At 48.3% G+C, this 25,151-nt stretch overlaps 2 protein-coding genes across 16 annotated transcripts in view; one reads left to right on the forward strand and one right to left on the reverse strand.

The window, feature by feature from the left end:
• The first annotated feature begins 12,113 nt into the window (after positions 1-12,113).
• On the forward strand, positions 12,114-13,514 carry INSM2 (INSM transcriptional repressor 2). Its single transcript, XM_074582437.1, has one exon. It carries the CDS (start codon positions 12,114-12,116, stop codon positions 13,512-13,514), a length of 1,401 nt encoding a protein of 466 aa, XP_074438538.1.
• A 2,250-nt stretch (positions 13,515-15,764) lies between these two features.
• The window catches only part of RALGAPA1 (Ral GTPase activating protein catalytic subunit alpha 1), a 134,789-nt gene continuing 125,402 nt past the window's right edge, over positions 15,765-25,151 (reverse strand). For 7 of the 15 annotated variants that reach the window (XM_074585179.1, XM_074585176.1, XM_074585167.1 and 4 more), the window contains 2 exons: positions 18,740-18,854; positions 15,765-17,134 (listed from right to left, as the gene is read on the reverse strand). In XM_074585179.1, the coding sequence (XP_074441280.1) occupies positions 17,038-17,134; positions 18,740-18,854 (212 nt within the window). In that variant the 3' untranslated portion in view covers positions 15,765-17,037. Of the gene's footprint in view, positions 17,198-18,739; positions 18,855-25,041; positions 25,073-25,151 lie in introns of all 15 variants that reach the window. The other 8 variants (XM_074585178.1, XM_074585175.1, XM_074585165.1 and 5 more) reach the window with 5 other exon arrangements.

Consider the following 25,151-nt stretch of genomic DNA (forward strand, 5'->3'; position numbering starts at 1 on the left):
TTCTGCCCAGCTGAGCTGGCCATGACAATCACAACCTGCCGTGCCGGTGGGCTGAGGGCAACGTCGGTAACTCGGGTTTTCCCACTGGGCAGAGAGACATGGACATAAACAGAATGGCTGTAAAAATGTGAATTCAGGACATACTAAGCAGCTCTGATCCTCCTGAAAGACATGTGTGCGCTGGGGTGTTATGCAAATCCTGAAAGGATGCAGCTCCCAGCTCATCCCGTTGTTGAAAGGGATTAAGCCTCTGCGAGCGCTGGGCGCTCGGGGATTATGGCTCAGCATCCAGAGGGGGATGCACCCGGGGTGACTTATGGTATTTAAGGGCTTTTATGCCTTCACTCAAAACCTACAGCTGTTAGGATTTCTTCTACTTGGTTTCTAGAGGGGGCAGACTCTTAGTTTTGCCAAGTCCTGTTGACATGCAGAATATCATGGACTCTCTTCCTTTTCCTGGATCCATACAGAGATGTGCTACTGTGAAAAAAAAACAGTATTTGAGAGACGGCACCGTGCCTTTTCAGCTAAACCAAGTCACCTTTACACAGAGCAGCTACCACGTATGTTCTCCTTCACTGCCCGAGACCCACAGCCGTACCAGGTGTATCAGTCACCAGTCTTCTCCCAGAAGAGCCTTGCTATATTTTACAGTCCACGGCACCTCGGATTACTTCTTCATGTAAAAGTTCAGTGTTGTGGTCCAGCCCCTGGGAATCGCAGCGTCTGAACCGGCTCTGCAGCACCGGGGTGATGTGGTTATTAATCCTTCTGATAGGGCTGGAGCAGTCACTGTCTGGTGGAAGGGCTTGCGTGTTACTACACAATACATCAAACCTCCGGTGCGGCGGCTTCTTCTGAAGAGCAGATAAATTTTCCGCTGCCCTGTGTGCCTCTGCGCGGGGCTCTGCCGTCCCACGTGCCGGGGATCTGTGTAACCAGCAGCAGGGGTCGCAACCAAGAGAGGGGAAGCTTAGGTTTGATTATTCTGAAAAACGTGACCTGCTTAAGACGCCACTTAACGCAACCGTGGGTCTTTTGTAAAGGAGTCTTGTACAATTATTGGAGAAAAGTAAAAGGGGCTTAACTGGGAAATCAACTGAAAAAAAATCTGTAATATAAATTATTCACTCTTCCTCAGCTTTTTCTGGTGGAGGTGGTAGGGCAATCTCCTGCACCAGCAACAGTGGGAAAGCCATACCTTCACCCTGTCATTTTATTTTTTTTTTTTTCCCTTGAGATATACTCTTTCTGTTACAATTCCAGAGAATAAGTAAGGCTGTATGGGTCTCGGCTGCCCACTGCTGTTTTACACTCTGCAATATCTAGTTTTGCTTATCTGGAGCTGAAGCGCAGACAACAAAAAAGAAAACACGGGAAGATGCTGACGGAGTTGGGTCCGCTGTCTCAAAACACCTGCTATTCTCCATTTTTCGGGGCTCATGCTTCCTACCCCTTTCATTCCAGTAGGCACCTCCTGATGAAACGGAAGTAAAATCCATTGGTCTGCATTTCAGAAAGTAGTTTTTAAACTTCCAAACACAGTAGACATTTTCACCTGTGTTATTCACTAGGCGCAAAAACTGGATGTGGAACAATATCAGAGGAAAACTGGCGGTGTGTGCCTGGAGGTCTCTTTGAAAAAAGGGAGCCATTCACAACTGTATTTCACCCTCAGTCCTAAATAACTGATTTATGTTCCAGGTGAATTTCTACAGCAATTTACAGTTCTTCTCCTTTTTCAATTATCCATTTTTCCCCTATTGAGATCTTATTCATTTTCATTTACTTCTGCAAAATCTTTTTTCCCACTCACAGTACCATTATGCCTTCCCCGACTATTTCTTTGAAATTAAGTGCTTGGTTCTTTATCTTTTCATCATTAATTACCAATGTCTTTTTGACCTCTGCTTTGTAAGCTACCGTGCCATATTTCTATTTCCTATCTTTTAGACTCGGTTTAGATATATTTTTTTTTTCTTTAACAACTTGCTCTGAATAGCTTTGTTCTTGTTTTTCAGCCAGTTCCCAGAATGGCCACACAGCCGAACCTTTGCCCTCCTCTCTTGTTTTTCATCTTGTCTCTGTTATAGCAATGGCCTAGTTAAAAATGTATTTTACAGCTCCCTGAGGCCAAGCTGCTCTCCGTTTTTATAATTATGCCGATTATAACCTATATAGGTATCTCGACAACCTTTTGCTATGACTGCGGGCCAGTTTGCACCTCTCTTTTGAGGGCCGGAGGTAATTGGGTGCGAAGAGAAGTGGGTGCCACTGTAGGACTTGGGGTTTGGTTTAGGAGACGGGAATAACATGAGCAGAAGCCGCTCCATGAATGTTGGATTAGCGAAATGTTAGTTTAAAGGGCTGAGGATTTTTTCCTGTGGAAAAATTGTGACCTTTCAGTGAGATGGGGGACACTTCGGAAGTTCAGGAAGATTCAAACCTGTCCTTAGGCACCCAAATTATTTCTTCGGCTGGTTCCACATATATCATTTCACCATGCCTTACAGTGGCATCTTCATTTGCTTCTTTCTTCATAATCATTCCCAAAGTTTTTGATTTTGTAATTGAAAAAATCCAAGTAGTTCATAAATTATTTTCCTGTCTTTGCCAAACCTCCCATTAGCGTCAGTGGAGTCTCATTTAGCGAGCGAGGTTAGGCGCTGCCGTCGCCTCTAAGTATTCCTTTCTTGGGGAGCGATGGCTAGGAAGGAAGGCCTGCTGGTTTTTTCAAAACTGAGAGCGGCTGGGCCTTCTCGCTGAAATATATTTTATAGAAGTGTAAAGGGAGGCATGATAAATGCAGGCATTTGCTGTCATTTTGTTCTTTTAAATAAATAACTGAGCATAATGAGTCTCAGCCACAGAATGAACATAATGAACCTCCAAAAAAGATGTTGTCTGAGAGCAATATTTACCACTGAGGAAGGGATTGTTACAGAAACAAAAATTGTTTAGACGTTAGTGGGTGAGATAAGAATCTATTAAAGGAATTAAAAGCGAAGATGATTCATCACACATTTCTGCTTATTTGTAAGAGACACATGAAAGGCAGGGATTTCAAAACATTTGTATTAGAAAAACATCAATAACAAAGCCCCCTGATTTAATTTTTCAGTCTCTCGGGCTTCAAAAGAAGATGCGACTTGTCCACATTTGCCTTGAAAAACACACAGCACTGGAAACTGGCAAAGGCTGGGTTTGCTTTGCTGCATTTCAGGAGACCCGCGCAATGGGTTAGCGTAAAGATCCAGTATGACGGGGGCCATACTTCGATGAGGTTACGCGGGTACCGAAGCAAGGTCTCGCAGCACAACTGTGGTGGAAAATTTGTCTTAAAGTGTTTTTCATAGCGGAATACAGACAATATCGATAATACAATGTAAGATAATACAATTAGATAATATAATAATGCAGGATTTTTATGGGCACGTTTGCTATAGGGGGGTAATAGAGAACACAGCAACAAAAGCAAGAAATAGAGAAAGAAATGAAACCAAAAGAGAACGTGTAAATAAACAAGCAAGCAGTTAGCCAGCGTTCTGACTCTGTTGGAAGAAAACGGGAGTTACGGTTTAGCAAACCCCAATTCCTTTTGTTGTACAGCCCGGGTTTTGCCACACAATACTGTTTTAGATGTCTCCTGTAAGTCGAGCATCTATTAAACAGCTTTTGAAAATGAGCTGGCTTGTACCAGCTCCTGCTAATTTGGACGGGGAGTGGGGGGGGGGTCAGTGAAACCCCGACGGGGTGGAAAGCGGCAATAATTTCCCCCGCGTGGGAGCGGTACATCGAGGACCAAACACACATTTAAGGCTGAGCAGCAGCCAGGGAAAGGCCGAGCCGGGGAGGAGAGGGAAGAGCTGGATTTGGCTGTTCCCGGGGGAGCTGGAGCCGCCTGCCCGAGCATGGCCGGGAAGAGCTGGAACCGCTGCGTCTCCGCTCCCTTCCTCAGCCTCTGACTCAGCACAGCCCAGCGCCACAGACGTGGTGTCAGGTAGAGCCCACCAGCTCCGCGGATCTGAGGAGACGAGCAGCAGACGTTGAGGAAAACGGAGCTGTGCTGAGCCCGAGGCTGCAGGGTCAGCACCAGACCCCTGCCAGGCTTCTCCGGGCCGCCCCATGGGCTCGTTCCCCAAGGATAAGGAGGGTATTGGCAGGGGGCAGAGGGGACGAAAGGGGTAAGGAGGCCCTGAGGTCTCACTTGGCCCTTCGAAAGGAGCTCTCGGACCTAGGAAGGTCAGTGGAAAGTTAAGGGAGCTACATCTGCGTGTGGAGGCGGTCCTCCCCGTCCCCCAAAACACCACCATCCCCTGCATGGGCTGGGTACGGCAGGCACCAAAATCCAAACTGGCTTCTGGCCTTTGCTTTTTAGGGAGAAGTGATTCCTTTCTGAGTGCGACTTTATTTAAAAAAAAAAAAAAAAAAAAAAAAAAGAAAGAAAATCCCCATTTTGAGAATTAAGATAAACTTGCTTATTTTAATGACTTTTTTTTCTCTTTACCCCATATCATTGAGAAACACCAAACTGCATTTGTGCTCCCACTTAAAGGTGTGAGGAGCCTTGTAAACCTAAACCGGGCACAGCACATTTCAACCCGAGAGCTGACCCTTTTGCACATTCATGACTGTCTGAGGGAAAATGCCTCTATGCTAAGAAATACTTCTAGCCTCAAGAAACACTCCTAGCATAGAAATGCTAGGAGTTTGCTTGTTTGCTACAATGCCCAGTGCTTATTTTAAGTCCTAACTAACTCTGCTATTCTTTATTGCTATTTTCATCTCTGATACGGTTCTGCTTGTGTGTCTCCCAACTGAACATACTGTGCTTCTGTTTAACTGTCTATTTATAGTCATAAGAGAAATAAACATATAAAATAAATGCATCTTGATGCATAGCTGTGCAGGAGTACAGATGTTTTATTAATGAAAATGAATCCAGCTTTTTGTAAGTCATGGCAGCAATATAACATATCATTGTTTGCTCCTCTGCTAGACGGTCCCTGCTGTTTTTACATACAAATTCCTGTAATACTTAATGGACATCTGGAAGAATTCAGCCAATTAATCGAATTCACGCAGGAGCTAGGCTAATGGCTGTCTGAAAGGCAGATTACATTAAATCAAACTTGCAATATGAATGAAAGTACTTAATCATACATGCAACATTCATTAGACGCGGCACAGCAAGTGTTTTGATTACTTTAATGAAAGATCAGGTAAAGTGCATCAACTGAACAGATTGAAGAGACAGCATGCTTACAAATGTTTGATTATGTTGACTATCAACAGAAACAGTGCCAGTAATTTATAGCAAAACATATTTGGAGGAGGAGGAGGAGGATGGAGCCGGTGAACTTGGGAGGGGAAGTGAAATTTGGGCCTTTCCTCTGAGCACTTTAATTAATAGTGAAGATAACAAGACGTTAATCAAATGTCACGAAAGAAGCAAACCAGATGTATTTGAAGAATCCTGTACAGCAACTGCTAGGGATCACTTATGTTTGCAGTACTCGGAGCCCGATGCTGGCTGTGAGTCCCCTGTGTTTTGTCTGACTTCGGAGTAAACAGCGCTAATTCCTATCCAGAAAAAATATTTTCAAGAACAACGAAGTTCACGCGTGATTTTTTTGGTCTGCAAAAGGTAATGATTTTGGCTTGGTGCTGCTCTCACCCCTGGGCTCTGCTGGAGACACCCTCCAGCCACCCCTGCCCTGGCCCTCTGTGGCCAGCGGCGGCTCCTGGGGAGGAGAGCACAGCTGAAGAGGAGCTTTGGCTGTGAACCATCCTGAGGCATTGCCACATTTTCCCTTTTCCGACCTCGCCGGTGAGCAGAGCGTTTTGTCGTTGCCCCCTGGGGTTGTCCATGGGTGTTGACCCACCACAGAGGGGCAGAGCCTCCAGCCTGATGTGCCTAGGAGAGCCAGCGCTGCAGCCTGGCCCCCCCGAAGCGTTGTGCATGACGGGCCTTTGCCAGGTCTCACTTTGGAGGTGAGCAGGGTGACCGACCTCAGCAGCTGGAGACACGCTTTCTAAAAAGAGCAGCAGGTGTCTGGCTCAGCACTGCCTTTCCTTTGCCCTTCTTCTTCATATTCCCCGCACGGAGATGAAGCGCCATCTCCTTCTGGGAGCCGTCGCCCTCCTTGCTGCTTTATTCCTTGTAATGCAGTTTTCCTGCTTTTTTCTTTAGGGTGCTGCTCTGCCCAGCTTTCTGTGTTGGTTTGCTCCCCTCCTCCCATTCCCTGCCACTGTTTTTCCTTCTCACCACCTCCCGTGCTCCATCTGCCCCTTTGCAACTGGTGCTGGTGACAATGGCTGCTACACTGACACCTGCTTTGCAGCGGCCAGGATGTACCTGCACCTTGTTCCTCTGTTCCTGCTATTCTTTTGCATAGGTGAGCAAAGCTGCAATAACATCCTCCCAGCAGCAGCTACCTGCAGCGACAGGGAACCGGGAATTTGGTGGGACCTGAAGAAAATGAAGGGAGAAGTAGACTGGGTACCATGGAGTGGGGACGTGAGAAAGGTCTTGGGCAACAGCCCTGGGGAATTGCTTGTTGCCCCTCTGAGTCAGAGGAATTTCATGGAGGAAGCTGTCCTTGGCACAGGGGGTGTGAAAAATTCTTGGGGGAGGAAAAGAAGAAGAAGGTACTTATTTTCCTGAGGTCTTAGCTCCCTGCGCCGAGTCCCACAGGATCAGATGTGCTCCAGCGCCAGCACGACAGCAGGATGAAGTGTGGCCATAACAGAGTATTTGTGGCTGTGATTCACCTGGTCCTGCTCTCTGCTCTCCAAAAGCCTCCTGGATGGAGTCCTGCCTGGACTTTGCTTCCCAGCCCAGGACGCAGCATAGGCACGGCTCAGGAGCTTCCTTTCTCCCATCCTCCTGCTCTCTCGTCTTCCTGTCTCTTGGGTTGTTGCTCTCTCCGCATGCAGAACTGCCCCCCTATCTGCATGTCCATCTGCGCGCAGCGCAGCTGGGGCTCGGCCTTGCTGAAAGCCACTGTTGCTATTCATATAATTAATAACCATGACCTTTCTGTACAAGGAGTATCTTTTTCAGTGAATTACAACATATAATGATGTTTGTAGGAAACAGACTGCTGAGTATCTCATGCCGAAGGAAGCCAAAGCTTCCTATTTATGACATGGTGAGATCAATAAATAACTCCATTACAGGCAAATTTGTCATGGCAAATGGCTTCAGCCTGTGGGGTACGAGCTGAAATCCAGCTGAAATCTGTAATGAAATAACAAAAGTCATAACGGTGCCATCGAGGCTCTCGGGTGACTTGTACCAGTTTGGGAATGCTGGGCTGCTCCCTGGAGAGGACCTGGTGTCCTCACGACGGGCTAACGCGGATGGAGGTGGGGAAGAGCCAATGTGTGGGAGCGCTGATTTGTCCCTCACACTGCCGAGGTTCCTCCCCAGTCTGCTCCCTTACGGAGCAGGGACGGGAGCTGCGGCGTCACTGTCCTCCCAACATCAGCTTAGTGATGGCAGCGTGGCAACACTGACAGCATCACTTCATTTACAGAAAAGAGGAAGGCTGAATGTTTTCATAGTGTCTTAAAATCCCTTCAAATCCCTCCAGCCCGAGTACCTTCACGATGTTTCCTACCTTCTCTTATGGAAAGCTTCTTGTTAATATTTGAGCAATGAAGAAAACACAGCAGCTGTTAGCATGGTTTTCCCCTCGAGGCAGATGGTCCTCAGGTAAAACAAAACACAATTAAGATACTAGCAAGGTCAGTTATATTAGACAATCCATATCCTCATAATGCAGATATTTCCTTCAATGTCTGTCACCAGCGTCAAATCCCCAACTGCAGCAAGATAATTGGCAGCCTCCTTCTAGGGGGAAGATGAAATGGCTTGTGCTGCCACCAAAACCAGCCTGGATTTTGTTTGTGTAAGTGACGGAGCCTGGGGGTGGTATCGCTCATCTAGCTATATTGCTGGGGAGTCATGTATCAAGGACAGGCTTCTGAGGCGGCTTCTGTCTCCCTCCTATTTACTGCTCCTTTAATTACAAACCAGATGTTGGGGGAAGATTTAAAAGTCAACTTTATTTGAAATTCTGAAATATAAAAAACTCGACCACAACAATTTTTTTTGTGGTGGGGAGGGGAAACATGAAGGAGAGAAATGCTCTTTAATCCTTTGCTTATAGTTCTTTTCTATTTTATTTTTAACTCTTATTTTTTAAAGTTGTGGTTATTTTTTCTTTTATTAAGTGGCCAAAGGCATTTCTCTTTTTCTTTCTGCCCCCTCAGCCCCCAGAAGAGTTTTTAGGCTTTTCTCTGAGAACCAGACCTCACCCAAGACCTTCTCCCTCCCAGCCGGGATTGCTGTCATACATTCCTCTTGCTGTTTATGCCCCAAGATGTTCAGAAACAAAAAATGCAGCTGCCTGCTTGCTTAACGACGTTTTATTCGGGGACCATGTCACACCTTCTCTCCAGCATCCACACGGGATCCCAGGTGTCAGGCAAGGAGCCAGCGCTGGCCTCCAGGCTCTGCTGGAGATACGGCTGGGGCTGGGAGCAATGGGATTCCTACCTCGCAGACGGAAATCGGAGTCCCTGGCTGGCACGGGGACGCTGGGATGGAGGAGGACCTGGGTCAGGAGCTGCTGGTGCCGCACTCTGGAGCCTCCCAGGCAATCGGAAGGAACATCCCCCAGAAGGCACCAGGAGGTCTACGCTCCAACAAAGGAAAGTATCTACAGGAACCTGAAGCCTGTCCTCACTTTGGAAGGTCCTCAAGAGGTAGATCCAGCCACAGAATCATAGAATCATAGAATGGTTCGGGTTGGAAGGGACCTTAAAGATAATCTAGTTCCAACCCCCCTGCCATGGGCAGGGACACCTCCCACTAGACCAGGCTGCTCAAAGCCCCATCCAACCTGGTCTTGATGGGTCTTGACTGAGTCATCATTGAGTCTAATTGCTGAATCGTGGTAAGGCTTGAACAGGTCTCCCAGGCTTATTTTAGCAGCAGAGTTACGGAAAAGGGTAAAGTTCCCTTCCCAGGAAACGGGAAGTTTCTGCCAAAAGGGAGGCAGAGCAGTGCCATACTGCTCCCATTTCCATTCCCTAACATACCAGAAAAGAGGGAATGGTCTGAGGACATAAGAGGAGGAACTGTGTCCTCTTGTTGTCACCCCTACCTGTTCCCCAGGAGTGTCTGTGTCCTTTCTGCTCACCAGCTACTGCATTTTTCCACTAGAAGTTTGGTTTCCTATTTACCATGGGATTAACCCTTTGGTTAATCTAAGGATGACTCTCATACATAAGCAGACAATATGTTTGATCAAGTCTAACCTGATTTCATCAGACTGCAGGAACGCAGCATATGGTCAGGAGCAATGACATTGTTCAGTTCCTTGCTCAGGAAAGGCTCGACCCTGAATAAAGTTTCCGTGTTGTATGACGTTCAGGTGGGTTAAGTGCTGCACTCTCAGGTATGTGATGGGACTAATGGAATGTAATAAGTGAGAGGAAAAAAAATAATCCAGAAAATTTCCACAGGATTTCAGGCATGTGAGTGTGTTTGCATAAAATACATCCTTATACATAATCTGTGCATCCTTACATGTGATCTGAATTTTCTAATTATAAATTTTTTGGAAGGAGTAAAAGCTGCAGGCCAGAAGACAAACCCATGTGGCAGCTTGGAAAGCTCAGAAGGTGCGAGAGGCAGGTGTAACGCCAGTCACCGGGGTTCAACTCACTTGTGACTGTGGGGAGGGAAGGGAAATCATCTGTAATGACCCTGCAAGTGGGAGCCAGGGCACTGGGAGCCAGCACTGGGGCAGGGGCAGCCTGGAGAAAACAGTATAGTTACTGAGGCAAACGAAGCACAAGGTGGCTGCAAGAATTTCAATCCCAAGATAATTTTGCCAGTCTTTGTGTCAAAGATCCGCGGGCGCTGGCACGTGCTGCCCCAAGACCAATGATGGGACAATGGGTTCTGTGGTTTGGGGTCCCAGAACTGATAATAAACTGGAGGCAGAGGGAGAAGGCAACAAGAAGGCTGCGCTGTGAGCACGCTGTGGAGCGTGGTGGGGACACAAACGACCACCGAATCCCAGGGAAGAGCTGAGAAGTGCAGCAGAAGGAGCAGCGGGTGGGGAGGGGGAGCAGTGATTCTGCCTCTGCGACTTCGGGAGGGGAGACTCTAAGCTACCTCCCCGCAGTCCCTCTCACCGCTGGGCCATCCCAGACCCAGGACACTGGGGGCCTGAGGAAACTCCCTGATGCAACTACAGCCTACAGCTTTAACCAGAAAAATGTTTGGAGTCCCAGTAAATGCACTCAGTGCGCCTGCTTTCCAACTGGCACTTCACCTCCCGCTGCTCCCACCTAGGAAAAGGCATCATTGGGTTCCTTGCCCCTTAGGACAGAAGCTGAGCTGGACATTCCTACCACAGACTGCTTCTGTGACATAAGCGAATGAAACATTAATGGGAACATTGCTTACAAGGGGAAACTCAAGTAACTATTTACGTATCGCTTGGAGGAACAGTATAGAAGAGAGGATCTGTAACCAGAGATCCAGTTATTCAGTAAGAAATGTAGTTGGGAGGACCCAGTTACAAAGGCCAACCCAAATATTAGGCAAAAATCACGCAGGCAGTCAGTGGAGTGACCTGACTGCGCTGCAGCGTGGCTCATCGGTCCCAATTACAGCGGTTTGTACTAACAAAGGGTGATCTCTAGCCTGCAGAGTCCGTAATCTAATCCAAAATTCAGTGCGACCATGAAAATGGAGGAAAACGGGAGAGTAATGTAAAACACGATTAAGACTTTGCGAAGCAAATATAATCAGAGCACTTACACAGACAAGTGGCTGCGCGTTTGGAGCAGGTGGGGACAAGTTCTGTTGGTGCACGATGGCTTCCAGTCTCTCTTGCCACTTCTGGAAAGCCCCTCGATCTAGAGGTGCGGGTTCTCCCTTTCTCCCGGTACTCTCTAATTTCTCCTGCTTGGAGATGCTGCCAACACGGTGAGTCCGACCGCACCACCGTGTGCAAGGGATGCCTGTCCCTGGGCCAGGGATGGAGCGAGGCTTTAGCGCGTTCATCTTCAATGGCACGCCATCTTGTGTATACTGCGAGCAAGTGGGTCTCCGGGTGGGATCGGACCGTCCTGACTTCAAAACCGGGCTCGGATCAATGAGTGAGCAATTTAGGAGATGCTGGTAAACGCGCGGTGGGGACGGAGGGGCTGCTGGCAACCCCCTGCAAGCGCAGCCCCCTGCCCACCGAAACAGCAGCATTTCTAGAAAGGCGATGCCCGGTTCAGCAAACACAACCAGGGCCCCGCTTCGGGGACGCACAAGCTGCCACTCGGCGCAGGGCATCCACAAACGGGCCGGGAACTGCAGCTGGGGAGGATGGAGGGGGGCAGGATTTGGCTCCTTCGCAGTTTGTCGCACCACGACTCAGTCTCGCCTCCCCCGGGCTCACCCACGGGTGAAGCGGCCGGGGGACCGCAGTCACAGCCGTGACACCCATCCGAGACCGCGCATTCTGAGCGGCAGCGGCAATCCTGCTCTTGCCTTGGGACCGCACTTTAACACAAGCTCTTTCTGGCTGCTTATGGGAAAACTCTCCGGCTGCGGCGGTGCTGGAGGGCGGCGCAGGCTCCCAGCAATCGCTGCCTTCAGAGGAAAGAAGAGCGGCCCGGCCCGGCCCGGCGCGGGGGCGGATGGAGGCTCCCGGCACAAACACCCCCCAGCAGCAGCATCTCCTGCCGGGACCCTGCCCGGCGCCTCGGCCAAGCCCCGGCGCTGGGGAATCTCCCTCCCCACCGACCCACGCTCCCGCTTCCCGTCCCGCAGGGCGCCGCTCCCCCCGGCTGCGCTCCCGGGGACCCCCCGCCCGTCCCCGCATCCTCAGCGCGCCCGCCCCTGCAGCCGGGGAGCCCCGGCCCGGCCCGGCCCGGCCGCCACCGCCTCCCGCCGCCGCCGCCAGCGCCGGCCCCAACTCCTCATTGGCCGCCGCCGCCGCCGGGGGGAGGATGACGCCCGGGCGAGAGCGGGCGGCGGGGGTATAAAGGCCGGCGGGGCCGGTGTCGCCGCGCTCCCGCCGCCCCGCCCCGCCATGCCGCGCGGCTTCCTCGTCAAGCGCAGCCGGCGCCCCGGCGGCTCCTACCGGGCGCGCCCGCGGGAGCGGGACGCGGACCGGGACCCGCCGCCCGCCCCGCCGCCGCCGCCCCCGCCGCCCGCCGCCGGGGGCAGCCCCGCCGCCAGGCAGGGGGCGGAGGAGGAGGAGGAGGGCGAGGAGGAGGAGGGCGCCGCCGCCGCCTGCCCCGCGACGTGGCCCCCCGGCGGCGGCTGCGGCGGCCCCGGGCTCGCCCCGCCGGAGGGGCCGGCCGCCTGGGGGGCGGCGGGGCCCTGCAGCGCGGCGGGGCCGCGGGCGGCTCTTTTCGAGCGGTGCCTCAGCTCCCCCGCCTCCGCCGAGTCCTTCCCCCTGGCCGCCTCCTTCCCGCCCGCCGAGAAGCTGCTGCTGCAGCCCCGCACGCCGCTGCCCGCCCCGCCGCCACCGGTGCCCGCGCTGAAGCGGCCGTCGCGGGCCAAGGCGCCGGCCAAGAAGGCCAAGGCGACGCGGAAGCTGAGCTTCGCCGACGAGGTGACCACCTCGCCCGTGCTGGGGCTGCGCATCAAGGAGGAGGGGCCCGAGGGCCGGCCGGGGCCGGGGCCGCCGGCGGGGCGCACGCCGCTGGGCGAGTTCATCTGCCAGCTGTGCAAGGAGCAGTACGCGGACCCGCTGGCGCTGGCCCAGCACCGCTGCTCCCGCATCGTGCGCGTCGAGTACCGCTGCCCCGAGTGCCACAAGATCTTCAGCTGCCCCGCCAACCTGGCCTCCCACCGCCGCTGGCACAAGCCGCGGCCCGGCCCCAGCGCCGACGGCTCCGCCGCCGCCGCCCCGCCGGGCAAGGAGAACAGCCCCGAGCGGCGGCCCCGCGGCCCCGCCGCGCCGCCGCCGCCCCGTCAGCACCGCGGCGGCGCGGACAGCGCCGGCGGCGCCCCGGCCCCCCCCGGCCCCGGCCCCGCTGCCGGCCCCGCTGCCGCCGCCGGCCCCGGCGGGGAGGCGTTCGCCTGCCCCTGCTGCCAGAAGCGGTTCCGGCGGCAGGCCTACCTCCGCAAGCACCTGGGCACGCACGGGGCGGCGCGGCCCGCCGCCTACGGCCCGCCGGAGCGCGGGCAGCTCGCCTTCGCCTGCCACCTCTGCGGCGCCCGCTTCCCCTCGGCGGACATCAGGGACAAGCACCGGCTGTGGCACGCCGTGCGGGAGGAGCTGCTGCTGCCGCCGCCGCCGCCGCCGCCCGCCGGGCCCCCCGAGGGCGGCGCGGCGGGCGGCGAGCGGCAGGGCTTCCCCTGCAAGCACTGTCCCGCCACCTTCTTCAGCGCGCCCGGGCTGGCGCGACACGCCAGCAAGTGCCACCCGCCGGAGGGCAGGCAGGTCCTGCTGCTCCAGGTGCCCGTCCGGCCCGGCTGCTAGGCCCGCGGCACCCCACGATGGGATTGCTCCGGGAGCCCGGGCCAGCCGAGCCAGTCCTGTCCACGCTGTAATTCCTATGGAAAGTCGCGGTACTCACGGCTACGAAGGCGGAGGAGCCGCCCGCGGATTCCCCCCCCGCCTCTCCGGCCGGTGGGCAGCGAAACTGCTCTCCCGTACCCGCACGGCAGAAGGTTTAGCCGACGGGGCGGTACCGCCGCCTCCGCTGCTCCGGCCGGCGGCGTCGGTGCCGAGCCCCGCCGGGGAGGGAGGGAGCGGGGGAGGCACAGCGCGGCCCCTCGGCTGCCCGCCGGGGCGGCCGGAGGAGGGCTGGCGGGGGGCGCGGAACGGCCCCGTGGGGTGGGTACGGCCCTGGGCTGACGGGAGCAGGCGGGGAGCCGGGCCCTGCCAGCATCTGCCGGGATGCGGACAACGCCGGGGAGGCGGGCGTCGGGCCGCTGAGGGTACATCTTCCGTAGCCGCTCTCGGTCCCGGGGCAGAAGTACAGCTGTACATACGATATTTAAAGAGAGGAATTATTTTTCGTGAGAAAAGGAGCCTTGATCTAGTGACCTTGTTTTAATAGCCTTAGCCCCCGAGCTTCAACACTTAATTTATTGTGAGGTGTTTTGTTTGCTGTACTCTGTACTAAGATAGTCGAGAAGGTAAATGTTCATATTGAGTCAATGTCAAAGTCATATAATAGCTAGCAAAACGTATGGAAAATTAATCGTGCTGTCTGCTTAATTAAGATAACGAGGTGTTGGTCTTCGATAGCTAAGTACGCATCTCCCGCTTACTCGGTGTTTCTGTACTCTAGCGACCGTGTAGTAGGCAAAATGCACATCTCCGGCAGCTGCCCGGTCCAAACCCTGCGCTCTTCGTGGTTTGTTAGTGTGGCAGGACAACAGCAAGAAGCGCAGTTGGGCCTCTCTGGGCCACACAGCGTGTGGCCCTGCCAGCCCCGGTGCCGTGGGCAGGCAGAGGGTCCCTGTCCGGCCTCCGGCCCTTCTACCCCGTGAGCCGCGCTGTTGACATGAGCTCCTCCGAGTCTTGTGAGCAGTTGAAATTAGAACACGGAAGTCTTTCGGTATGTTGCTGAAGCGCAGATGACAGGCTACCTTCCTTCTCCCTAACCAGACCTACCTTAGGAAAGCAACCCACGGTGTGTATTCCCTGGCTTTTAATGGTGGTCTGGCCAAATGCTTTGAAATACTGTCGCATTTACCAGCTACTGACATTTCAGCCGGGATTTTTATTTATTTATTTATTTATTTATTTATTTCATTTTTTCCATGCACGAGTGCTCATTTCTAAATGTGATAGCAGATGAGGCCAAAAATAAGGAAAAGTTCAATAAAGGATTTAAAAACAAAGCTCACACCTTCCTCGAATTCAGCAGGGCAAAGTGGGTCAGCTGGTGATTGCTGAAGAACCGAACTGATTCCAGCCACAGTCTTTGTTCTAAGATTCTCTCTGAAATGAGCATGCAAAATACTTCAATCTTTTGATTAGCATCCTCTAAAGCAATTATTTCTGTAGTTTTATATTTTGTTAAAAGCAACAAAAGATTCACATGTATTATGCCCAAAGGCTGAATGCAAGCGCTAAGTGCTTTATTTTAAATGTGCTTCACGGACTTTCTCGTTTTAGTTCCAGGACCCGGGCTAATGAATTAATACAATATAACCTAAAGCAGCCAACATTTGCTGTCTGAGAAAGGAGGCTAAACTCGCAGCTTGCTCTTCTCATATGCCAGAAATAAAGCATGTAATTTTAAGTTGTGCATTTTTCCATCATTTGTTGGTAACTGACACTTCAATAAAAATGCCAGTTTATGCCATTAAATGAATTCTCTCCTGGAGAAGGTCGCTATGCTTTTTTAAATCATCGCTCTCCCTTCTCCACTTGTACAGTCAAAGATGGAGGGCTCCGGACCACAGAAACCTGATGATTATTAACTGCTCCTACAATTAGCACTCAAACAAGCAGCCCGCAGGAGGGAACGTCCCGTTCTTTGCGTTACCTGCAGAGCTACGCGTATTGTATTTATTAAATTTGGGGGAAATCTCTCAGTATGGCATTCTTGCAATGGGCTGGGAAAGAGCTCCTGAGAACTCATGTGTACTTGTTAATACAAATGGAAAACTAAGCTGTGTATCGCACTTCACTGCTCCATGCGTAATATGCTGTTCTTCCATAAATTGGCATTAAGAATCTAATCACTGAGGTGAATGACTAATATACAAAAGGTGGTAAGAATAATTTTATTGTATTATTAAATAGGATGTCTTCTCTTCAGCCATTACAAATTTGTAGATACTACATGAACGACAATACATAATTTATCTTTTTATTGTTGCCCATATGATATATTTACACATGCAGTTAGTACCGATGCCATGCTACATTTTGTTAACAGCATTTTGTTGTTTGCCAGACTCAAAATGTGAGCATTTCATCTTCTGTAGGAAAATATCTCTGGGTGGGTGGAACGCGTGTACTAATCTGCAGAAGGTTGGAATCGTCAGCGTTTCAGGCCGGGCTCCTCGAGCATGTTCCCTTTTCTTCCCTAGTACACATCATCAGAGCAATGAATTTCTATCAGGAAAGTGCTTTTTTTTTGTGTGGGTTTTTTTTTTTTTTAAATGTAAGAAACAAGAATATACATTTAGACCCAACAGCCCCGTGATAAAGGCTAAAACCCATGAAACTCGATGGCATTTACCATTGATACCACTTGGAAAAGAAAACATTATAAAAATATTTGGAAGCCAAGCATAAGTAGAATTTCAGCAGTGTTTGTTTGTTGTTGGTTTTTTTTTCCTGGCATCACTTGCACAGTTATGAAACGATATGTTGCTTTGTGAAGGAAGAGCTGGTGCTACGAGCAAGTTACTTCGTTTGGACTCTCTAATGCTTGAAAGGCCGTTGAACTATTTTATTCTTAACATAAATAATCTGTACACGTCCTGTGCATTAACATTGTGACATCGGACAAAGACTTTACAAATGCAACTTCAATTTAAAATTGTACATTCATTTTCAAGTTGTACATATTTCTTTCTTTGTTACAGAGAAAATTGCAATGGGGCAAAATAAATATAGTGTAACCAAACCGCAGTCTCCAATTCCGTATGACTCAAGATCAACCAGAGTTAAAAAATGACTACTGTTAAGATGTTGTAATCATCCAGGAAGGTAAAAGATGCAGAGGACAAACTGCACTGAAAAAAAAAAAAGAAAAAAGAAAAAAAAAAGGCAGCCCAGAGTTTGATAAAAAAACCAAAATCTAAAATATTAAAGTAAAATTCCAGTGTCACTGTTTAAAATAAACATACAGAACAGGGGTAGGCAGGGAAGGGGCACACACACATTAGAGACATTATCCTTTAATGGGAAGCGGTGAGTGGCTGCGGGAAGGGTGGCCGATCGCCGTTCACCAGAAAGCTGCGGGCGTCGCGCCACTTAGGACTTGTTGGCCGAGCCAGAGGAGCGGCGCAGCTTCATGGACATGCGGCTCTTGCTAGTCCGAGGAGACATTGGAGAGGCTAAGTCTGTTCCATCCACCTGTGCTGTTGCTGCTGCTGGAGTTTCTCCCGGCTGAGTCTCTGGGCAGAAGCCTGCAGAGGACAGCAAGAACCAGACGGGTCAGTGCCAGCCTCCCGCGATCGCAGCGAGGGAATCTATTGACAAGGGGCAGAGAGGAATTTCAGTGCTGCTCTCACTCCCACAGCATCTCCTAGCCCTTTACCAGCTGTGGGTGACGGTACTGCACGTGGAGCTAGCAGCTGCCACAAACCCACCTCTAGAGAAAAGATGATGCCAGAAACCACTGAGCTATGGGACTGCAGAACCCCCTTGGCCCTCGGCAACTGAGGCAGCACTGAAGTGGGCGACCTTCTCCCGCTAACCGGGAGAACAAGCAGCTCCACTTCCCTCACGGGGATGGGGAGTCGTTATTCAAACCACAACCCAGAAGAAACCGGTCTTTAATGAGAACATGAAGGTTAACAGCTCGTTGCGCATGAAGGGAGCTCTAGGAATGCAGCTGAAGAGGTGGAGTGAATCGGGGGCCAACAGGGAGAGTAAAAACATCTTCTCCCATCCCAACTTTAGTCGGTGCTTCAAAAGGCAAATTCCTACAGGGCCCGCAAGGCAGAAGCTTGAACAGATCATACTAACTGGATGCACCATACGTTAACGTTTCTTTGTAAAAGGAACAAGATGAATTTGAGATAGCGGTATGTAGTTCATTAGCCCAGTGCCCAGAGCGATGCCTCAGTGGGCCCCGAGTCCTCACCGCGAGAGGACAAGGCTCTCCCCTTACTAAGGGCCCGTCTCCAAATCTTCTTCCACAGAGATACAAAAGGAAAAGGAGAAAATATGAGATCAAAATTACGTTCTCCTTCCCATGTTACGGAAAATTAACACTATGAACTCCCAGCCACAGAACTAAACTGCATTTTAATTAGCCGTTTACAGAGCCTGACAGCCCGATTGAACTCAATTACCTCTGTCGCCACTGATCGCTTCTGACCCGTAGAAATTACGGACAGAAGCTTAGTCCTGCAGAAGCCAATGGGGAAACCCCTGCTGACTCCAGTAAGCCAGAATATCACTTGCTATTTCTTCCACATCATGCTATTACTGGCAATTCTTTAAGATAACGATGCAATAATCAGAACTGAAGATCTCTCTCCCTCAGTATACATTTTATATATAAGGGGTGCAAAGAACATTCCAAACTGATCATGATTTTGTTTTTTTTTTTTTTTTAAAGACTCCTCTAAAATAAAATGAGGTCATCAGGTAAGAACTCTACAAGTACATTTAAAACATATTGTCATAAACCTCAGCGATTTAGCGACCTGGCCGTCCTCCTCGCCTGGTCCATCACCTGCCTGCTCCAGAGAGACGGCACGGTGCTTTCTATCTTTTCCAAACTGACACGACCCATCAAAGTGACAGGGAGGAGAAAGGGCTGTTATTTGTTCCCCAGCTGGTGACAGTAATTCTGTTCATGAACCAGGTACTTCATTGCCAAACAATCTGGGAAAGCATGATAATGCCCGACTGACTGTGCCTTACAGAAAAAGGCAGGCAGGGAAACATGCACTCTCATTTTCTGAAATTCTATCTTGTTCTAATTTTACAAGGAATTAAAGCATTTCAAATGGTGGAAGTTAGAGAACAGAAAATAACCGTTGTTGTTTTGCACAGCATACCATTCACAGCTAGCGTGAAAGACCTTCCGTTTCAAGCCTTTGCCCTTTACCTTGATGTGGCCAATGCTTTCTAGTGGAGGTTTTGGAAGGAGAAGAAATATCACAGCATTTCTTTCTTTGTTGAGAATGAAGAAGTGATGAGGAAGGAGGAGTGGAAAGAAGTGAGGAAGGGGAGGGGGGAGGGAGGGGAAGAAAAGATAAAAGATAACAGGTGTGAGACATGAGACACGAACCGCAGAGATTGAAGGGTATTAACAGATGAGCACAGAAAACGGAATTTCGAATTTCATTATGCAATTGCTGCTCATGCTACAGGTTAAAGAGAGTGATGAGTTAGTTATGTGCAATGAAGCAACAGCTCTGAAATCCGGCGTCATACTTACCAACTAAGCATTACAAGAAAAAAAAAAGGAAGAGAGAGAGAAAGAAAAGAATTCTATAACATTATAGAGATCCAGCAACCTTATTCACAGCAACTGAGATACATCCTAAACATTGTCTGAAACGCTCGTTTAGAGTCTGTGAAAACAGTTCAATAGTCACACACATACACACAATCGAGAGGGAAAAACAAATGGCAACTTGATATATGGCTTCTGCTCCCCAGTTGTCTCACAGTATTAAGTATGCTAAAATTATAGCCAGTCGCAACATGAGACTCCTGAAATCACGTAAAGAAGAAAAAAAAAATGGAGTATTTAAGCTAGTCAGTCTGCATCGAAGTGTCAAACTCTAGTGTGAAATTTCGTCACAGGTTGGATAAAGAAAACATTCAAACACCCCGTTATTTCAATTAAGGTATTATTCTAGTCCTATCTTAAAATTTTGTCTCCAATTCCTGCAGACAAAAGCACAGATTCACGTGCAGTTCCTCCCCCCGCCCCCGGCTTTTTTTTTTTTTTTTTTTTTAGGAAACTGACTTACTGACTTAGAGCTATTGAAGAACAGAAGTCATGTAAAGTGATATTCACATCTGAACATATCACACCAGAAAAGTGAAGAATAATGGCACTTAAAATATATTTTAAAGTCTGACAGCAATCAACCGGCTGATTAGTAACTCAAATTCTTTGGATTTTAGATAAGGCTATATATCAATATATACATACATACGCACATACACACATGTGGATATTAAATGTGGTATATAGAAATTTTGCAGGTTTCGTTTCCCCTCCACAGTTTTAAAATCCTCAGTGTAAAATGTTATTATCTTTATCTCTCTACGCAATGAAATATTTAGTCATCCAAAATCTAAAAATAGGGTTAAATAAGAAGGTTTTATTAACAATTGACCTACAACCAGAAAGTTCCATAAAATCAATAAAACAGATGTGTTAGGGTTTTTAAGAGGTTGAAAAATGTCAGGAAGTGATCCATATTTTTCATCTCTTAGGCTTGACAAATGACAAATATCATAGCCTGATGAGCTATGATATTTTGGGGCCATAATGTAAAGCCGTTTCAATCGCTTCTGAACAAGGGGGTGGATCAACAAAGTTGAAATGCGACATTTTCACACTCCATTTGAAAATTTTATGATCTTCTGACAATAGTATGTTGGTTAGTCGACTCAGAAATTAACTATTTAGATGCAAAGAGGAATCCCAACTGCACACAGGCGGAGGTAGAAGTGAGGTGAGGTGGAGGGACCGTAACGCAGGCGCTGGCATGACTCATCTCGCTCGTCAGTTCTGACTTTCAAAGAGGTGAAAAATTCACCGAGCAGAAGCCTGACAGGGTGCTGACGTTTCAGACAGGGTGCCGCATGGTAAGACTACTCTCAGTATGTCTACCTTTATCACACCTTGCTGCCTGGATCAACGTTCTCCTGAGTGCCACCTCTGAGAAGGACCACAGAGGAAAATATCATTTGTGCACGTTGGTAAATTTTGACGGTCTTTTAAGGTACTTCACCTTCCCCGCCTGACCTCCAGGGAAGAGGGCAATCATTTTTGTACAGCTTGTGCCCTTTGCAACTCTTACAAATTCCATCCAAACCCAGCCAAGTTGTCCGTCATGCTCAGCAGAGCTTTGCTAGAGTCAAGGAATTAAGTCTCTTGCTAATTTTGGGAAATGAGGAAACGAAGTGAGAAGCGGATGCAGAGGGAAAGACTGCAAAAGCAGCTGCAAAGCAAGAGGAGAAGGTGAGGAAGAGACAGTGAGTGGCCTAAAGACCAATGAGACTGGAACTGGGTAGGGGAGAAAGAACCAAGAGACAGCCATGAGAAACAACACAGTTTATGTCAAAAGAGCAGCAGAGCCCACGTCCTGTGAAGAATGCTCTTCAGAACCTGGCTGGAAACGTATTGTTCCTCTCTGTCAACTAGTATCTGTGAAACCCACCGGCAAAATTCCCAGTCTTTCCACTAGTGGAGATTGAGACAAAGGCAGTTTTACCATTACTACCAATTATTGCCCTATCTCGGTCTGCAGGAGCTGGTGGTGCATCTAGAGGTTACAGTTTTGCTTATGAATCACGTGGCTGTCAATCGCTATTACAGAATCTTCCTCTTTTGCCCTATGCCTCAAAACAAAAATGGAAGGAATTACACAAGGAAAATGTTGTCACAAGAAAATAAAGTTGTGACGTCAAACATTCAAAAACTAGGCAATGTCAGGATTAAAATTTAATTTTGTCCCCTTGTGTGTACGCACAGGATGCTTTTTAATTGGACAATCATACTCTATTTCTGTCAGTGGGCCAATTTCATTTAATGTAGAAAATTGACCTGTTTGGGTCTCTAGCTGTCCACACAATTTACTGCCTCAAAGAGCTGAGGATCCCCAGCCTACCATCACCCAAGGGGTTAATTTGAGAACAAAAGTTTCAGCTTCAGTTGTTCCAATATGAAATTTTTGGAAAATTTCAGTTAAGTTTGGAGGTTTTGCTCTGATTTGGAGTGGAAAAAAAAAATAAATTCCTAAGTTTGGAGTGGAGTAGGCATAATGCGAAATTCTTGCGAGCCCTGCCGGACATACGGCCCTCGTTTCTGTATTTCAACCTCGCTTCCAATCACAAACTTGAACCACCATCATCAAGAAACTCTTCTACAGTGAGAAAAGCTCCATCGTTCTCCTGTGTGAAGGGGTAATACAGGGTCAAAAAAGATTCTCAGTTCGAAGTTACACGGCAAACAAGCAGCAGAAGAGATTAAGTTGCAGGCTGCTGAATTGGAGTTTCTCTTCTGCAAGGCTGGAGTATCGTTACCTCTACGTTCCCTGCTTCCCTGCCTGTCAGCTGGCATCCCCACTTCCTTTAGGAGCGAGGCAGCAGAATTATTCCGAACACAGGCTTGAAAATAGAAGGAATGATTGCTGGGATCAAAAAGCCTGATGATGCTTTTATTATAAGGAAAATACTACGACTACTGTAGAGAGGCCTCATCTTTATCAGGTTTACTATACCGAGGTACTATTTTTAGTAGGAAGAAAAAAAGAAGATGGAGAGAAACCAAACCCAAGACATCAGTACAATTTAAAGCTCAGAATCTTAGCATCATGGGGTCAATAAGCCCTTCAATATCATTGAGCTTAGCATTGACAGTTCCCTCAACCTGTTCTGGTGTCACAGAAATCTGGTTTACTCAATAGCTATATAGCAGGTGTCACTCTATTGAACAGAGTCGGCACAAAGCAAAAAATACAGAGGGAACTGAATTATATTCTGTGATTAAGCGCAGGTAAATCTCTTTTTTTTTTTTTAAAAGTACACATCCACTACACTAAATCAGGTTCTTAAACATGGGAACGTGAACTTGCCAGATATTTTGACAGGGCAAACTGAGTACCTAGATAAAACAGCAGCAGCCACAATCACACCACTCTAAGGAAGGAAACGGCTTTTGCTGAGGGCTGAGCCTTTGGTAAAATATGCCAATCTGAGGAAAGAGTGTTTGTTACCCAATGGCATCTTCTCTATTTGCTCTGATTAGCATAGCTCAAACAAAAAAAATGGCACGCTGAAACCAGCCAGCAGGATCTCAACAACAAAATTACACCACTTGGTGATGGGCTGTAGTAGCTCCACAGTTGCTATGTATCTTCCTTAGAACAAGAGACTGTATATAATATTTTATAAAAATTAAACATATTCAGCAATCGTAATCTTGGAGATCACAATCCAATTAAAGAATGAAGTCTATAATGTCTGACATGTGGAAAACTTCTAGTCTCTTCTGGTCAGTTATTTTTTGTTAAAAAGAACAGACATAAATGAAATATTTTGTATTTTAAAAGAAGAATTGTGATGTATTTTTAGAAGCTGGTCAGAAATTTTCAGATGACATGGAAACGTCTGGCAGGGAGCCTGCATGGTTTTGTCCTTGGGGGGTGATGAATGCGTGTGGATTCCCAGGCAGGACTCCAGTGCCACTCCGGTGTGCGATCCTGGCACAATTCAGAGCTCCTCACCTGTTTTTCAAAAAATATGCCTGTTGTAGGGACCCTGGAATCATAGGGGTATGTATTTTTTTTAATAGTCCATCGGGTGGCATCTTTCCTGGGATCATGGCCCATCGAAGCTCTGTTGCCACCTCGCTAACAGGTCTGCCTTTACTACGACCATAAACCAGAAGTTTCCAGGCTAACCCCAAGCCCTGGGGTAACTTTTTGGCAGATGAGTGCAGTGTTAATTTATACCTGCCTCAGGCTTTAGAATTTGTGCGCTCCAGAGTCAGCTTGGAGGCAGACGGTGTAGTGCTACCCCAGACACTCAGTCCTGCTGCCGAGTGTCAGAGCCCCTGGAGCCCCGGACGGAAGAGGGGTCAGCCCCCAGGCTGCAAGCAGGGCTGCCAGAGCATCCCCGGCGTCCCTGGGCTGAAATGAAAGCTGAGAGTCAGGCAGGTCTGGGGACAGGGTCGTTTGACTCTGCCGCTGGGTCACACTGTGCTGCATGTCCATCCTAGGAAGCCCCTGGCTGCTCCTGACGCTGATGTGTCGGTCAGTCGCAGTGCACAGCACGGGGTCCAGAAGAATGTGTCCCTCAGGACAGGACATCACGTTTGGTGGTACGCAAACACACATGGAGATGTGAAATACATCGCAAGCTCATATTAATGAGATCCCTGCAAAAAATTATTACACTTGATAGAAAGGTAAAGTCGAAAATCAAGTTTCTAAAAATTGTAATCTTTTTCCAGGTCATATTAGAGAACACGAAGTACGACTAGGACAATTTTTAAAGGAATACAGGAATTGCCACTGCAGAGCAGTGTCCTCCAACGCACCAAACTAGTATAGAAAAAGCAGCTTTGCTTCACCGCGAAAGAATGAACTAGACGAAGAGGGCAGGATGATTTAGCCTGGAATGAGATTTCCGAAAGTGAATAGGCAGAACTGATACACGTGCACTAGAACATGGAATATATACGTGTCGTATAAGTGTCTGGTGTTGAATACTTGCTGAGCGCATTAGGTAGGAAATGTGGCCAGAACTGGTACCCCTGGTTATTGCTTTTAATGTTTCTAGTTACGGATTTTCCCTATTCAAACGTTTTCATACATTAAATTCTGTTACTATTTTTTTTATACTGATTCAATGAATTTTAAATTACTTACTTTTAATTTAGTTTCCTTTTGGTCTTGACTATTTGCACTGGCGTAACTATACCACTTATTATACTTTGAAACTGCATCTCATTTCTACTCATGGTTTACACTTTCAAGTGAAGGAGTCTCAATGTTTTAACATCTCTAAGTCATTCTTTCCGTAGTCCTATCACAACTCTTCTATAATTTCAGAATTTATTTCCGCATACTTTTGCAATTGAGAAACAATTTTTGAGATAACCACTTGCCAAATGAATTTGCTCTTCCAAAATTCATTTTATTTAGATTTTCCACAGAAGCATTTTGATTTATTTGTCATTAAATAAAGGTTTCCGAACAAGGAATTTCAAGTGTTACACATTCTTCTTCTCCTTCTCTCCTATGTTATCACTGCAGAATGTCTTACAACATCAATGAAAGACAGTACAGGGTACAAAACACACCACTGCCATCCAGTACTACTTGTTCATGCTGAGAAACAAAGGTCAACACAATAAAGTGTTACTCATTCAACAACTGTCTCTACCATTAGTTACCTTAATCCCAGAACCAGTGTTAGTGCTTCATGCAGACCTGAGGTTAGTAAAAGACTAAAACTTTAAGAAGATGTAGTGGTCATTTCTCAATCAGTGTGAAATTCTTTTTAGTGTGAACAAGGGCAACAGGGAAAGTTTGCATACAATTTGGTTACAAGCTTAGTGCTCTAGTAAAAGTAAGAGGAACAAAGGGGTTTTTTGGACACTTTGTCTTACCTTCAGATAAACAGAACTGATATTTAATGATCTAAAAAGAGGGGAAATAAAATAATGAAATAATCATAAGGAGTTCAAGAAATTTCAGAACAGGAAGGCCTTGAGTTACT

The sequence above is a fragment of the Larus michahellis genome, chromosome 4 (genome assembly GCF_964199755.1).
Source record: "Larus michahellis chromosome 4, bLarMic1.1, whole genome shotgun sequence".
NCBI classification, from domain to species: Eukaryota; Metazoa; Chordata; class Aves; order Charadriiformes; family Laridae; genus Larus; species Larus michahellis.

What these genes read in the sequence shown, in the direction of transcription:
- INSM2 (XM_074582437.1), top strand. Translation starts at nt 12,114, where the DNA reads ATGCCGCGCGGCTTCCTCGTCAAGCGCAGCCGGCGCCCCGGCGGCTCC.